At 39.7% G+C, this 15,510-nt stretch overlaps 2 protein-coding genes across 5 annotated transcripts; one reads left to right on the forward strand and one right to left on the reverse strand.

The window, feature by feature from the left end:
• Nucleotides 1–311: 311 nt before the first annotated feature.
• sugp1 (SURP and G patch domain containing 1) lies at nt 312–7,826 on the reverse strand. Of its 3 annotated transcripts, none has more exons than XM_070918832.1 (14): nt 7,741–7,826; nt 6,999–7,167; nt 6,713–6,816; nt 6,097–6,345; nt 5,816–5,939; nt 5,626–5,726; nt 4,406–4,517; nt 3,982–4,310; nt 3,613–3,719; nt 3,180–3,357; nt 2,928–3,034; nt 1,849–1,994; nt 1,120–1,249; nt 312–859 (listed from the first exon to the last, which is right to left on the reverse strand). In XM_070918832.1, exons 1-14 carry the CDS (start codon nt 7,757–7,759, stop codon nt 833–835), a joined length of 1,902 nt encoding a protein of 633 aa, XP_070774933.1. In that variant the 5' UTR covers nt 7,760–7,826; the 3' UTR covers nt 312–832. The 3 variants fall into 3 exon arrangements, with proteins under 3 accessions (XP_070774933.1, XP_070774932.1, XP_070774935.1); XM_070918831.1 differs by having other exon boundaries at nt 4,406–4,529; XM_070918834.1 differs by lacking the exons at nt 312–859; nt 1,120–1,249 and having other exon boundaries at nt 1,943–2,010; nt 4,406–4,529.
• A 1,847-nt stretch (nt 7,827–9,673) lies between these two features.
• Nucleotides 9,674–15,510, forward strand: LOC139296788 (E3 ubiquitin-protein ligase RNF126-like). Of its 2 annotated transcripts, none has more exons than XM_070919302.1 (9): nt 9,674–9,748; nt 11,120–11,178; nt 11,272–11,332; nt 11,421–11,659; nt 12,104–12,172; nt 12,282–12,351; nt 12,507–12,600; nt 13,093–13,208; nt 14,382–15,510. In XM_070919302.1, the coding sequence occupies exons 1-9, from the start codon at nt 9,674–9,676 to the stop codon at nt 14,532–14,534; spliced, it is 936 nt and encodes a 311-aa protein (XP_070775403.1). In that variant the 3' UTR covers nt 14,535–15,510. The 2 variants fall into 2 exon arrangements, with proteins under 2 accessions (XP_070775403.1, XP_070775404.1); XM_070919303.1 differs by having other exon boundaries at nt 11,421–11,574; nt 12,100–12,172.

Raw genomic sequence — 15,510 nt, forward strand, 5'->3', positions numbered from 1 at the left:
GTTATATTTATCCCGTGTAACCCACCCTGGGGAATGGCAAGCTGAAGGTCTGATTTCACAGATCTGTCACCCCCCTCACCACTGACTCCTTGAGCCTGGTCAACTCTACTCAATGACTCACTGCTGTCAAACAGAAATGAATACTGGTGGCAGTTATCAACATGATTGGATAAATACCTGCACTTAGCACACAGTGCACCATAAACAAGATGAGTTTATCTTGGCTCCTACTTATTTCCCAATAAACAGTGAATAAACAGGTAAGTACAGTAGTTACAAAACATATCTGTGACAAGTCCACATTTCAGGAAACGGCCATTTTTATTGTGAACACTGAAGCATATAATGAAAGGAAGCAAAAATGAGTTATAGCACAGTGAGAAAAAAATACTCAATGCAAGACAATGCTTCCACAGAAGATCGTGTACTAATACTGAGCTGTGTTATTTACTGTAGTTGGGAATGCAAAGTCAAGTCAAGCTTTGAAAGGGAACAAAATGGTAACACAAACTGAAGAGTGATATTAGTATGGACATCAGGCAATGTAGGTCTATACAGTTTAAGTTGTTACAGTATTAAATTGAAACGTAACAAAACAGGTCATCAATTATTTTAAAGAAAACATTTTAGATTTTTTCCCCACTCAAATTAAGCCACAATGGAGAGTCTACCAATCTTTCTCCTAGTCTCCACACACACGCACTTCAAAGTTTAAAATTTCTATTGTGCAACAGTGTCCACTTCACAACCGAGCAGAGCTGTGGCAGCTGCAGAAAACAGCTTTTAAGTTATGATAAACAAGAACAAGTATAAACAAAAACAGTCTTTGACGTCAGTAATATGGTCTCCGTGGATTATTCTGTGAAAAGAAAAAAGAAACACCAGATTAAATTACAATATTATAGCAAAGGACACTTGACCCTGTTGAGTGGATCAGCAGCACAGTAAATGAAAACCTAACAAGTGTTAAGTTTCTAAAGCTAATTATACTATTAAACAATGAGTATGGATTTCTACATGCTATTGCACATTGGCTAACATAAACATGTTACAATAAATTGGTGAAAATTCACAGAATATTGTTACAACTAACAGAAAAGAATATGAGACAGATGGTACCAGTGGGTTGGGCCTGAAGCGGTAAGCAAGCATCATCCTCTTTCTAAAAGCATCATATTCATCGTCACTTTTTGAGAGCTCGGCTGGGCGGTCAACTCCAAACCCTGCTCCGTTCATAGCGGTAATTCCCCTAGAGAACACAGAAGACATTTAGACTTAAATAATAAAATGTATGGCTGAATTCCATTTAGCTGTGTCAGTTTCAGGGTCCTGGTATTGTGCATGCTGATGGCTCACTGTCATGACTACCTCACTTAACAGCATTAAAATAAAGGTTTTTAGTTGTTTACCAGAAAATGACATGTTGAGAAAAGTCAGTGATGTACTTTTTACTGTAATAGACAGTTGCTGGTGCTGGTCATGTATACTTATAATTACCAAAGGAAAAATCTAATTTCATAATATGATTAGATGAGATACATGTTTTAAAGTCACTATGAATAAATCTTATTTATAAAGAGCCACTTGCTGCCTTTAATTGATGCATGTCTTGGGAGAGGAATACACTTTAATTTGATGGGAGGGGATTGTACAAATATCCGTCATGGTTTTAATGGCTCTAATTTGTTTTTATACCTACAGTGGTACATAGTAAGGTAACCTCTAAAAATAACTAATTGAGACATACACTAGAAGAAAAAAGGTGTATATTACGACATAAAAACACACAAAATGGTGGAAGCACGTATGACTCATTGAAAGGCAAATGTACTGAAGATGGATGCTCACTTGTTGACAGGAGCCTTGATGCCCTGTCCTTCATTGCCGAGGCCTTCACCTTCCTTCCAGCCCATCTTCATAAGCATCCGGAAACCGAGATTCTCCACCGTCAACTTGAACTCTTTGTACTCTGAGTAGTCTGGGTCGCGGCCCTCCTGCAAGTCAAGAAGACTGAAGTTGTGCATTCACACCATACACACTGTGTTGCACCATTTCACTGTCTGCTTGTAAGATGTCACATAAACACAATCAACTGAAAATAACTCTTATGGAATTTAAAAAGGAGACTATGTTCGTAATCCTCAGTGAGTCTGAGACAACGACAGACAGAGGAGGGTGGGGAGATTATTGATTACTAATTTAGCATGAGTGAGGCAAGATTTTCTTCTATTATTTAGTTGATTTAGCTGGAAAAGAATGAACACTATCATCCGAGTCCACTCAGTACAGCAGGGTTGGTGTGTCTCCATATTACTCTACACTGGCGGTCTTCACTAAATAAAACCTGAAAACAAAATAATTATATTTTTCTCTTTTCTGCTTATTTTAATTTACCGTTAAACTCAGATGGTATGCCCTGTGGCATTTTACAGTTACATCCTGGGTCTTATGTGACAGCTGACTTTCCAATAACTTCCCATGACTCTGGCAGTGAATTTGCATTACATAAAAAATCTCTATTGATATACTGTGAGGTTTTTCAACTTTTAAAAAGGGTGCCAAGTTGAGTTCAAGAGATTTTCAAACAAACAAGTGGCAATTAGAGTCTCCAACTGGGGATCCCTCAGGAGGAGCTAGAGGAATTTGCAGGGGGAAAAGGTACGTCTGGGTTGCTCTGCTGGCTGTTACCACAGTGCCCCTGACCTGGATAAGCAGCTTGAAAACAGAGACATGGATGGATGATTACAATCCTGTTTACAGACATTTCCAACTGACCCTGATCCTACTAAACTGTGTATGGCCTTCTTGTGGAAAGGCACACAAGAACTCTGAAGGGATCCTGTAGAGAATTAGTGAAATTGCATATTTTCTCTGTACACAATACACCTCTTAAAATGACAAATGAAATTTTTTTTAGGAAAACTGACCTTGAGTGCCTTGAAGGTCTCCATGAACTTTTCCAGCTCCTCAGGGGGCAGGAAGTCACCAATAAAGTGTTTCCCTTTACCCATTTCTGTCAGAGATTCTGCCCACTCTGGAAAAGTATAGACAAGATGTTTTTTTTATTTTACACAGCAACAACTGATCACTTTACCTTGATAACAGCTTATTATCAATCATAGATAGCTGCTAGTGTTGCAGAGGCAAGAACAATTCTCCACACTGATGGCCAGCCTTACCACGGGTCTTTTCCATCTCCAGCTTTCGGAAACGATGCTCCCAGGTGCCTGCCTGCTGGTCCACTTCTTCATCACTGTCATATTCGTGTTGGTGGTCTCTCATGGCCTTCTCCCACATCACCTGCATCTCTGCCATCGCACGCTTGTGCTTCATGATCATGTCATACATCTCTTGCATCTACAGAGGGTGAGAAAACATCACACACAGATATTAGATTACAGGGCCTAATAATCCTGAATTTATGGTGTGATCGACCTGAGTCATCAAAGAGTCATTTAACTATTCTTAAAGACTCATTTAAGAGATTCATTTAAAAACAATAGACACGGAGTGAATATAAGATTTTTTGGGGTGAGTGCTGTTTAAGTATAGTTTAAAAAATCAGTGATGTTATTTTCACTTAATAAATACATTTAGTTGGCATTTTCATACCTCTTGCTGTTCTTTGAGTTGTCTCTTCTGGTCCTCAGATAGTTCTGTCACTCCTACCAGACCAAGAGGCTTCCCCTTCTTATAACCAAGACCTCTCAGCTCCTGGGCTGAAACAGACGTCACCACAAACTTATATATTCATAAATTAATTATGTGGCCAAAATTGCTAATTACAATGGAAGGCGATACTTTATGCCAATTACGTTCTTCTTTCCAATAATCACAGTATCTTCTATGACTCTTGCACATTAGTATCAGCATGTACGTGGTGGCAAATATTAGACAATGTTATCAGCTCTGAAAACATTGAGACTGCCTTCTAAAATGGTTTCACCAAAGTTTAGGTTTTCGTGCACATATTTACTGTACCAGAGAGAGAGGGTGTGTTAGCATCTGGAACATTAATCTCCGGAGGAATGATGACAGGAGGAATGGGCAACTCGACTTTGTCATCCTCAGACCCCCATCTACTCTTTCTTTTTCGTTTGACAGGCGGAGTTTCTGCGCCATGAATGTGGGGTAGAGAGACGGGGTTCAGCGGTGGAGGGATTCCTAGCAATGGCGGTGCAGCTGGTCGCTGAAGGTCTGTCCTAGACTCTGCTACTGGAGGAGAGGAGCTCTGGGAGGCTGCAGCACGATACTCCTGTAATTTCTCTTTGTAGAAGCGGTAGGCTGGACTTTGGTCTTGATATAAAAAACTGAAGGATGGACAGAAGATATTTTGAGTGAGGTGAATGAAAGCAAAGATTACTCAAGTAAAACCAGGTATTAAAAAAAAGAAACACAAAGTGACCTGAAGGCAGGGTTGTTTCGGTTGCGCTCAGCAGCGATGGCTTCCACCTCCGGACCACCCTCTGCCACAAACCTGGCCAGCTTCTCAGCCACCTGCTGGGTTTCCGCGTCCACTGGGGGGGAGACTTTAAGCAGCCTATCAGTACTGGGACTCAATTCACACTCTACTACTGTATCGTACTCAACTGGCCCTCACACACCACCAGTCTAGAGCCAATAGGGGATAAGAAGAGGAAGGAGGGAGGAGGAGCAAGGGGGACAGGGGTAGTGAATGGGGAACTGTATGGATGTGTGGCTTTTACTGTAACAAATGAAGATCTAATAAAGCCCAGAGAGGTTCCACCACACACAGTATGCCTACACTGTGAAACTTGTATCTTTATATATAATGTATGCATAATTAAAGACTAGAATCTTTACTCCACCTTTAACATCTTAATATGATTTAATTAGGCACAACTTAGCGGTGAGCAATATGTACAAAAAATGTGTATATTATATAATTTATTGGCTTGAGCATGGTACTCTATTTGCAGCTTTCAAAGTCCAATCCAAAAACAAATATGGTTTATTAAAACACGAGAAAAACTGAATGATGAACCAGATTAGTACCTTGACTACAAACTATTTCTGTATGATGGCGTGGTCTTGAAAGTCAGTATGCTGATGTTTTGCAACTGAATACTGTCTGTCAATAACAGTTTAATTCAAGTTAGAGACCTCAAAGACGAATCACATGGGTACGGTATTACATTTTAATGAAACAGACAATAATAACTCTTCTATTCATGCAATCAGGTGAAAGTCTACAGATAACAGGGAAAGTTGAATTGGTCCTTTGCTTCTGCTGAAACACTAATAATGGCACACTTACTCTAGTTGGTGACATGCTGTATGATGTCAGAAGAAAATACTGTGTTCAATTTCACCTTGACTGGTCAGTTGTAGGCTAAATCTATTACAGTAACCATGCATGACCCAATCTAATGTACCTGTGTGGGAAGGGTTTGAAGTAAAATATATACAAATGAATCTAAGGCTAGTAGAATTAATCATAATGGCTATGGATGTCCCTGTGAAGTTATATTGTGATAACTGGTAACTGTAATTGAAACAGATGACGCTATATGGTCATACAGTTCACCCCTTTTGCAATTAGATTTTAGTATTTCTGAGAGGAAAAGTGAGATGACAAAATAGTATGAGAAAAGGTAATCTTACCATTATTTGATGTATTCTCAGGTCTTAGCAAATCCTTTCTCAAATCTGCAACTCTGTTTTTGTAGTAGAGATACTCGATGCTGCCCTTATCATATAAAAATCTGAAAGGCAAGGATAACAGTTGAAATCAGATGAGTTTGAAAATACTGTACGAGTAAATAAATCTGGATGAGCTACACTTCAAACTTACGAGAAAACAGGATTGTCCTTGTAGTCCTCCTTGGCCTTTCTCTCCAGCTCAGGTCCTCCCTCTGCCACAAAAGAGGCCATCTTGTCGATAATGAGTCTGGTGTCTGAATCCTCTGGGGGAGAGACTTTAAGCAGGCTATGAGTACATTTACTCTAAGGGCACCTATGACAAAATGTCAGTCACAAGGCAACTGTGCCTCTGGAGTACGCAGAAGATGCACTGAAATGTCCAAGCCATGGCGCTGTCCAGAGATACACTGAAAAACACAGGCCTTGAATTACCTTTCATCTCTAAGAATCTGGAGTAATCAGCCTCTTCTTCCTCGTCTTCATCATCTGGAGAACAAAACACACTTGGCCTCTGGCTGAGAACAGGATTCTTCTTGGACTGTGAGTAGCTCTTGAACTGACTAAGCATGCTGCTGACTCCGAGGCCAGGCCGCTTGCCAACAAGAATGCTCTTTTTTTGGAGTGCGTTTCCTCCTGGTGATGAAGTTGAGGTTGAGGGCATTTTGGTATCACTGGTGGAACCTAGAAAGAGTATGAAACAGGACACATTTTAAAAAATCTAATACCAACCTTCAGGAAAATGCTATTACTCTTTAGATGGTAAGGTTTCTTCCTCAACCAGGTAACCAACACAAGTAAGAAATGTAAGGTAATGGTCATGGTGCCTATTCTAAACTAGTTTCCTTGGGTCAGGATGCCCTCTTTAAAAACCTCTACCTCCCACAAACTGTACAGCTGCCAAGGACTTATTGCAGACAGCCTGAAGCCTCTTTATCTGTCTTTTACATAAGCAAAAACTACAAGGTCCCAACTATTATTCTGTGTTCTAGTGTTCCTGTTGCTGTGTGACTAACTTTTTGGTCAAAACTGTGCAGATCAAGATACTAACCAGACACATTGTTGGATTTCTCCTTCTGCATCCTCATGAACTGCTGTAAGAAGCTTCCATCATTTGCAAACTTGTTTGAGGAAGCTCCTTGAAGACTGGGAGGACTATTGGGATCAAAATGGAAAAAAAAATATGAAATGTACTTTTGAAATGTAATGTTACATGTAATGTCATAGTTTTAGGTCAATGTTAGTGTCAAAGAAAATATTAATGCATAACAATGCTGACTGGCAGGACCAGACAATGCTGTACTGTGCCATATTACCAGGTCCATAAGTACCGTTACCTTGGAGGAATTGGTTTGCTTGTGGTTTGCACATTCTTTTTTGCTTGTTCTGCCATTTTGGCCTCAATCTCCTTCTTCTTCTGAGCTATCAGCTTCTCTTGGCGGAGAATATTCATGTTCATCTTGTTTTTCTGTGGCTGGACAGGCTTGGACTTCCATCCTCCGCGCCCTAAAAAAGATAAAAGGGAAAATGCAATATATGACAACAATAAGCATGTTATATAGCTGCGGAGCTGGCATTTAGTAAAAGGTAACAATGGCATTTACTTATTTGCCTCCCATAGAATTTGCCCCAATTGTTGGATATGTATGGGGTTCAACTTCTTAGAGGGAGATAAATATCGTACCTTCATATGTAGTATTCTGACGTTGCATTGCCAACTATCAAACAAGAAAGCTTCTCTAAATCTAACAACTTCTACCAGCTGTTTGAATTCCGAACTGGGGAATATTCATCTCGTTAAATATGGATATTACAGGTTGCAGACCTAAGGAAAGTCGGGTATTTGTTAAGTTAAGTAAATATAATGTAATATAGCTTAATATAATGTAGTTTAGCTTGCCTGAAAGCTAGCTAACGTTGTACACTGATTACGCCAGCAAGCGAGTAGCCCTACGGCTACATAAGCTAGCTAGTTAACGTTAACGGTATCCTGGCTAACTTAGCAAGCTAGCGTTTACTAAGGGCAGCTGCTACATATATAGCGTTAGCATGTCAGTCAAATTCACGGTAAAGATTTACCTGCATCGCTAGACTCCATGGCCGCAGCAGGAGGAAAAATATATTTGGAAAAAAACGCTCCCGGACTACAATGGGGCCTTTGGCTGCTACCGTGGTGGCTGAGTTGGAAGCAGCTGAGTCCGCTGGAAAACACAAGAACAGCACTTCCGGTCGTAGTTTGTCCAGAATAAAAGCATTGCCCCATAGACTATGATCTCTACAAATCTACAGAACCCCAGGCACTGACTAAAACACTCAATGTTTTACACAAAAGCCAAATTATTATCAGCCTGTACCACGTCTTAACAATTCTGGTAAAAGTCACAAAATAATGTTACCTACTCATATTCCCTCTGTGAATTCACTATATTCACCCAAGTCCCTGAAATTACTTCTTGAAACCTTTACTTTGACACCATAGCATTATCAGACCCCAGTGTTTTCTGTTATGACGGCCACAAAGGAAGGTTTTGAGAAAACATGCATACTGTGCAGTTGTCCCCATAATACCGCTACACAAACTATACTGGGTTAGGTACACTTGCACAGTGTAATGCAATCCAGTACAATTGCACTGCAATAAATCTTGTCTTTGTGAAGGTTATGCTATTCAGTCTTTGTTGACACCATTAGTGCAGTGGTGTTGTATTGCATTGCATTTTATAGAGAGACATTTCTAATATTCTGTTCCCATCATGTATGTAAATAGAGCTGGACAAAACATACCCAGAATGACACCTCTCTGATGCAGTTTCAATAAAACTTGAACTTTAAAGAGGTATTATATATTTTTAATTGCATCAGATTTTACAGGTATACCTAATACACTGATAATCCAGAGTAAATATATCAAAATGATGTGTATTATTTGATACTAAACATAAAAGGAATCTTTTCATAAAATGATATACAGTACAAAGTTGTCACGTATGCAGTGTTCCAGGTGGATAACTAGCAGATGTTGGGGCCCCATACTGATAAGATTCATTATAGTTTGGGAGTCTCCCTTGGAATGTGGGAGTTATGCGATAGAGGTCTCTTTTCCTTGACCCCTAGACTGCTGTCCAAATAACTTGTATATCATAGGTTTTGGGGTACTGAGGGACCCTAGGGAAAGTTTATAGATTTATGAGTTATAATAGGACCCTATGTATGCCTAAATGTATAAAGGACGAGGTTGAACAGTGTTCGAGGCAGCAGTACTGATTCGGCTACGGGTGCTGTACAGGTCAAGATGCGCATGCCTGTTGATCCTGATCTTTGATGCAAATAAAGAATATTATGTGAAAAGTCAGTATCAGCGGAGTCTCCTTCCATCATCAAGTCATCGCCTACATCTGGGGAATGAAGAAGAAATTGACGACAAAAACACTCTTGAGGAATGTACCACACTAAAAACTGGAGAACAGTCTTTGCTGAAACTGTAGTGTGTGCTCTGTATTATCAATTTCTTAGCATGAATGTCTTGTTGGGGAAAATGAGGGCCTGTCATGATCCTTCAACAAAGACTGGGGTCCATGTTTTAGTGTTATTAAGTACAGGTCTCATGGAAAGTACTGATATCCTATGGAAGAGCAATGACAGAAAGACTGTACAGTGTCCAATTGATTTATTTTTTTGTATTCTATATTACTTCTGCACAACACAATATATGTTGCCTCTACAGTTCAAAAACTGCAAATACAATGTGTTTTTATGTAAATCAATACATTTAAATGTCAAATAATACGTGAAGATTGAATAGGATTTTTTTAATTTCTCGCTTTTATTTGAAGGTAAATATTAAACCGGAAGTCTTCCCCTTGGGCATTTTCCTAGATGCCATGGTAACGTTACGTTAGAGTTCGTGTGTTTCCGTTTTCGCCGTGTCTTTCCATTGCAAAAGCAAAAGTCAGGCTTTGTTGTCCCATCTTGCTACCCGTCCGTACCGTACGAACTAGCCTCCTGCTTAGAAATGGCTGAAGCTCCCCCACGGCCCTGCCGGTTTTTCTGTCACCGGTGTTCAGCAGAGATTAGTCCGCGTTTACCGGTAAGGACCCAAGAGACATATTTGCCTACTTGAAGAATGAGAAATTATATTTGGGCTTGTATGGTTTTATGTGTGTGTTTGTGGCGCACACCCGGTCACGTCGACTCATTGCTGCTGTTTAGCTACGCTAGTTGTTAGCCCCATAGGCAACAACGGTCCAGGGTGACAGTCAAGTGATAGTAATTAAGTTGGCTGGTATACTCGCGTATTGATCGTGTGTTTTATAAATATAATTTCAGCAATATTGTTGTATAATGGATAACAGCTAGATAGAGCCCATCTTAACAGCTTCACAGATCTCATAGTGGTGCCGTTTAACGTCAGCAATCAAGCTAACCGAAGAAAGCGTAGGTTCACTTTTCGATTCTGACAGGGGGCGATTAGCAGGTTTTTGATTTGATTTACTGATTTTCAGTCAGCTAATATTAAAATTCTAAATGGAAATGTCTTTCCCGTAAGACTTGCTGTTACCGTATTGTGGTTGTACCGCAAAGAGAAGTAAAACTTTCACAATATCACTTCTATCCAAAGCCAGTCTCAGTCAGTCAACATTGCTGTTGCGGCAACAGCCCGCTTGCCTGCCACAGCAGTCTGTTCTGCCTCAAGCCATTCATGGGAAGCTTCTTGAATGTTACAGTAACAGTTACTTTATTGACAGTCAGCCAGCTGCTTACCTGCGTGACAGCGTGCTCCCAGGAGATTATATGTACTATTTGGAAGTGCTCACAATGTGTTATACAGCATGTGACATTTGTTAAACCGCTGGCTGACTGAATGTACAGTAAGACATCAGAGACAGATGGTACTGATTACCCTGATGGTCCACATCAACATCAGCACAGTCTGAACTTATGTTTATCGGAAAGTATACATTTTCCATTATTAGACATCATATACTCAGTTGCCAGTTCATTGGGTGCACATATGTACACCTATCTAAAACTAGTTCAGTCTAATACAACAGTCCTGCAATAAATCCTACTTGTCTGGAGGTTATAATATTAGGTTTTGGTTGAAACCGTTGTGTTTTTGGTCATTTTGGAGGCTGCTGTTTGTGGGGCTGTTGAATTGTGTTGAGTTATGTTGAGAGGCATTTCTAGTATTTTGTCCACCGCATTTACATCAGTGATGATAGACTACACATTAGAAACACCTCTCAGTATAACACAATACAATTCAACAGCAGCACACAGAGACTCCAAAATGACCATAAAGTTCAATCAACACTCTAAAATAAACTTTATAACCCTCATGAGTGTAGGATTTTTTGCCGAGCTGTATTAGAGTGCATATGTTTTAGCTAGGTGTACCTAATGGTTCTAGTGTATACATACTAGGGCCTACATATTCACATTTATATTTCCACTATAGGACTACACCTGTCCACGCTGTGAATCTGGCTTCATTGAGGAACTACCTGAGGAAAGAAGGTATGGATGATTATTGTGTGTCTCATTAATTTGATGTTTATGTGGATTTCTGAGTTTTAGCTTTTCACTTTCTTTACCACTGTGTTCGTGCAGTTCTGAAAATGGGTCCGCATCCACGTCCTCCACCGGTGATCAGAACCGCCCATCCTTTGAGGTCAGTATGACTTGTTAAATTAGCTGGTCCAGGAAAACATTTTGCATCCTGCACCACAATTTGACATTGCGTCTGTCTTTTCTTCTAGAACATGGATCACCAGCATTTATTCACATTTCCCTCCGGGTACGGTCCGTTCGCCCTTGGGATTTTCGATGAAAACTTTGACCTTCGAACGCGGCTACCAGCAGAGGACAACAGAGAGACAGAAAACAGGAGAGAACGGGAAATGGCATCACGGCAAAGATACAGTGCGCGGCAACCACGGGGTCGCCATGTACCTCGACGACAGGGTGCGCGCCATGAAGGAGTGCCCACATTAGAGGGGTGAGACATTTTCAGCAGTAGAGTGTGTGTGGGAGGTTGTTTTTGTTTGACACAAAAGGATACAGGCAAAACATTTGCTTCTTTTGTGTAAGTATTACGTGCTTTACATGTTATGGTAAATACATACTTTAATAATATTAATTCCAGTTTAAGAATACGGTGACATGATGTGTTTAGATACATCTGAACATAATGTAGAACTTTGCATATCTTAACATATCTTAAATAGCAGTATTACCATTTTAATAACATGCTATTCCTATAAATACCAAACAGCAGTTATCTAGTATTACAAGGTGTATTAAGTATTAATATATTTTTGTGACCATAAAATTATTAATATGTAGAGACCTTTCATCCATTTATGCGATTTAGGTAAGAAGATAGGTTGAATTTTTCAGTTTGTATGAACAAATATTTTTGTGATGTTTCTTCTGGATACAGAATTATCCAGCAGCTAGTAAATGGAATCATAGCACCTACAGCCATGCCAAATATCGGGATGGGACCATGGTGAGTATAAGAAACTGATGCACGTTTCTTTACTTGTTTCACAAAGTAAAATGATGTTTACTGTGTTAAGTCTTATTCTTTTTTTGTTGACTACTTTCTTCTCTTGCAGGGGTATGCTACATTCCAATCCAATGGACTACGCCTGGGGTGCCAATGGTCTTGATGCTATCATTACACAGGTATAAAAAGTGTTTCTTTTTTTACATGACAGTGGAGTGGAAAACTACATATCAATTAGACAGCTATAGTGACCCAAGATATCATAGTTCATAGTATATTTGAATGATCTATTTTACAGCAATATTATTTATTGGGATTCGGTTATTTTTTGTAGTTATTGAACCAGTTTGAAAACACGGGTCCCCCTCCTGCTGACAGAGAGAGGATAAAGAGTTTACCCACCATCTCCATTACAGAGGAACATGTTGGTAAGTCCACGTCTCTCTCTGAGACTCTCTCATCCATTCTACATCGGAAGCAACTCTGTTGCTTTTTTTAGTTATCTGTCAGAACAGAAAGTTTTGATCAGTGTTTCACTGGCCTCATACAGACATACATGTCACCACAACCTTCTTAGCACACCACATAAAGAAAGAAACCCTTGGCATATGCTTTTAAGCCGATTCAATAACAGTATTTCCTCTATTACGAGAAGACAGCTGACAATTAAGACAGAAGATGTTGTCTTTTACATTCATTTAGTTTTATATCATCACAGACTAATGCAGGAAGATTAACTTTTAATCATGTTGTTAGTGGTAGTGAAGTGCAGTGCTTGAATTAAACCTTACACTGCACAACACTGCCTAAACTCAAATATACAGAATCGGTGTGATCACGGTTTTCCATGCAGCTGATGCATGTGACTGTGAGTCTCTCACACACACAGACAGACACTATGTTGTTTTCTGTTTGTGCAGGTGCTGGTTTAGAGTGTCCTGTGTGCAAAGAAGACTACAGCGTTGAGGAGAGTGTTAGACAACTGCCGTGCAATCACTTGTTTCACAATGACTGTATAGTACCATGGCTGGAACAGGTATGTGCGTCTATGTCCCAAACAGAGCTGCTGTGTAGGTATATAACACCAGATTTGTCTCTGATCATTTTTTTATTAAAACCTATTTTGTTTTGTTTAGTTTGTTGACACATTGGAAGCTATTCCTAACACACTGCAATGCAAGAAAGTGAACTGCATAACGACACAAATAAAGAGCAGCCAGCAGTTTCAGTTAAATGTTTTGATACTGACGGAGTGTCGCAAAAGGAAAAGCAGCAATGTCTTTGATTAGAAAATACTAATGCTTCACCACTTGAATGTAACAAGCTACCTGTGTGAGATGATGACATCCCCATTCTAAACTCCGTCTACTAAGCTCTGATTGGTCAGTTGTTTCTCAAACAAGGAGAGACAGCCTGTCAATGGGTACCGGAAATGAGTTGGCATATTTAAACTTCCAGTTCCCTCATCTCGAAGTCAATGGGTTTTTTGAATGGGTCTTTGGTCAGTTAGATGCCTGAAATAAGGTCTGTCGTTAACACAAGCTTAAGAGATTTTAACGTTTTGTTCTACGACATAAAATTACATCAGTAGATACCCCACTCGTGAATTTTGTTGTGCCGGACATTAACGACTTGATGCCAAACACGGAAAGTCATCTACTCACTAGTCCGCCTTTACTGTCTTGTTGTGTTTATACTCTATCTGTCTGTTTATATATCTATATGCTCTTTAAAGTTAAGCTTAGTGTTGGTGACGTCAAGTAATAAGACCATGTTGTAGTTCGTTTATAGCCTAACATTAGCGTTTTACTTCTGGCAATTCCATTTACGCTTCAAAAGTCATAAAGGATTATCTTGCTGAACAATACGTTTAAGTATCATAAACTTTTGTTTGCCACAGATTTTTTGCAATAATCCAAAATCCCATTGGCTTTTGGTCGAGGGGACCAGTGTGATGCTAACTTCTGAGTTGACCTACAAAAATACGTCATCCCTGCAGCACTCTATTCAGAGGTCTGGAAGCAGGCTACTGTTAACTGTCATCATATTGGTTTGGCTTCAGTGAGTGTGCATAGTGCAGTTGTATTACGTTACGTCTGTAGCAGAATTGGATACAATTGTTTGTTCAAAAAAACAATCAAGTGAATTTGTTCATGTATTGAAAATAATTAGTTTTTACACGAGTCTCGTTTATCCTTTTTTCCCTCAGCATGATACGTGTCCTGTGTGCAGGAAGAGTCTTAGCGGACAGAACACAGCCACAGACCCACCAGGGTTATCAGGAATGAACTTCTCTCCCTCCTCCTCCTCCTCTTCCTCCCCCAGCTCACCTAGCAATGAGAATGCTGCTAGCAACTCATAGATTTTCACCGTCACCGCCACCTCACTTCTGAAAACCTCACAACAAACGTCAAACGAGACACCACGTCTCCTCTCTACTGCTGAGACCGGGACAGTTGTCCGTTTCAATTCAAGGGGACGATATGAGTCGAGGTGAACTCTGAATCTGTTGCAGACTGTTTGTCGTCATTCCTCCCCCTGTGCTGAACGGACGCAGGGTCCAGCTCCTGCTGCTATTGTTGCTGAGTATTTGAAGGGTGGGACTGGCCAGTGTTGAGGATCCAGAACGGATGTGAATAATAATAATACGAATAATAAAAGTGGGATTGAGAACTGGAGCGGAGTTTGAGCCAGAGTGGACTGCTTTTTGATGGAGACGTGTCTTTGCTACGAGGCTGGGATACATTTTATATTTTAAAGACAAAAGGCTCTTTTTTTAAAGACATTTCCTGTGGTGGTGCAGAGTACATAGATGTGTAGATAGAGAATTCATTTTGAACTGTCAGCCACTGTACAGCTAAGGGATCAAACTAAAACCTTGTGGAAAGGAAACTGAGTGTATGCATCTGATTTTTATTTATTTGCACCTTTTTAGTTTTTTTGATTTTGCACAAAATTCTGTTTGATGTTGAGAATGTGAATTTGGTTAAACTACTGAACAGAAAAAAAAAAGATTTTTCACATTTTTGCATTGAATAAGTCTTTTAGGACTTGTTTTTTGTCTTTGTTAGAGCTTGATCCAGTGTACTTGGTGTATCTTGACAAGGTAAAGATCCACACAGCTCCAACAGTGGACACATTTTTATTCCGAGTGAAAAAAGTCATAAACCTACTTATTTATTGAACCCTTGCCCAAGATACAAATTGAGCATTGTAAAAGGAAAAAAAGACGCATAAGAAAAGGCATGGGATCATCTTACCTCTATGGAACTGACCAAATGTGTTTCACAAAACAAGTGTTTATTATTTTATTTACTGATTTTTCGTACGGTCACAAT

Source organism: Enoplosus armatus, chromosome 14, assembly GCF_043641665.1.
Source record: "Enoplosus armatus isolate fEnoArm2 chromosome 14, fEnoArm2.hap1, whole genome shotgun sequence".
In the NCBI taxonomy this organism is placed as follows: domain Eukaryota; kingdom Metazoa; phylum Chordata; class Actinopteri; order Centrarchiformes; family Enoplosidae; genus Enoplosus; species Enoplosus armatus.

Excerpts from the sequence above, each read along its gene's own strand:
- sugp1 (XM_070918831.1), bottom strand. Across the intron at positions 6,817-6,998 it reads AGCAAACCAATTCCTCCAAG|TCCTCCCAGTCTTCAAGGAG; the intron begins GTAACGGTACTT and ends TGATCCCAATAG. Across the intron at positions 860-1,119 it reads GCTTCAGGCCCAACCCACTG|AATAATCCACGGAGACCATA; the intron begins GTACCATCTGTC and ends TTCTTTTCACAG.
- LOC139296788 (XM_070919302.1), top strand. The coding sequence starts at position 9,674 with ATGGCTGAAGCTCCCCCACGGCCCTGCCGGTTTTTCTGTCACCGGTGT. Across the intron at positions 9,749-11,119 it reads AGATTAGTCCGCGTTTACCG|GACTACACCTGTCCACGCTG; the intron begins GTAAGGACCCAA and ends TTTCCACTATAG. Across the intron at positions 12,352-12,506 it reads TTGATGCTATCATTACACAG|TTATTGAACCAGTTTGAAAA; the intron begins GTATAAAAAGTG and ends TATTTTTTGTAG.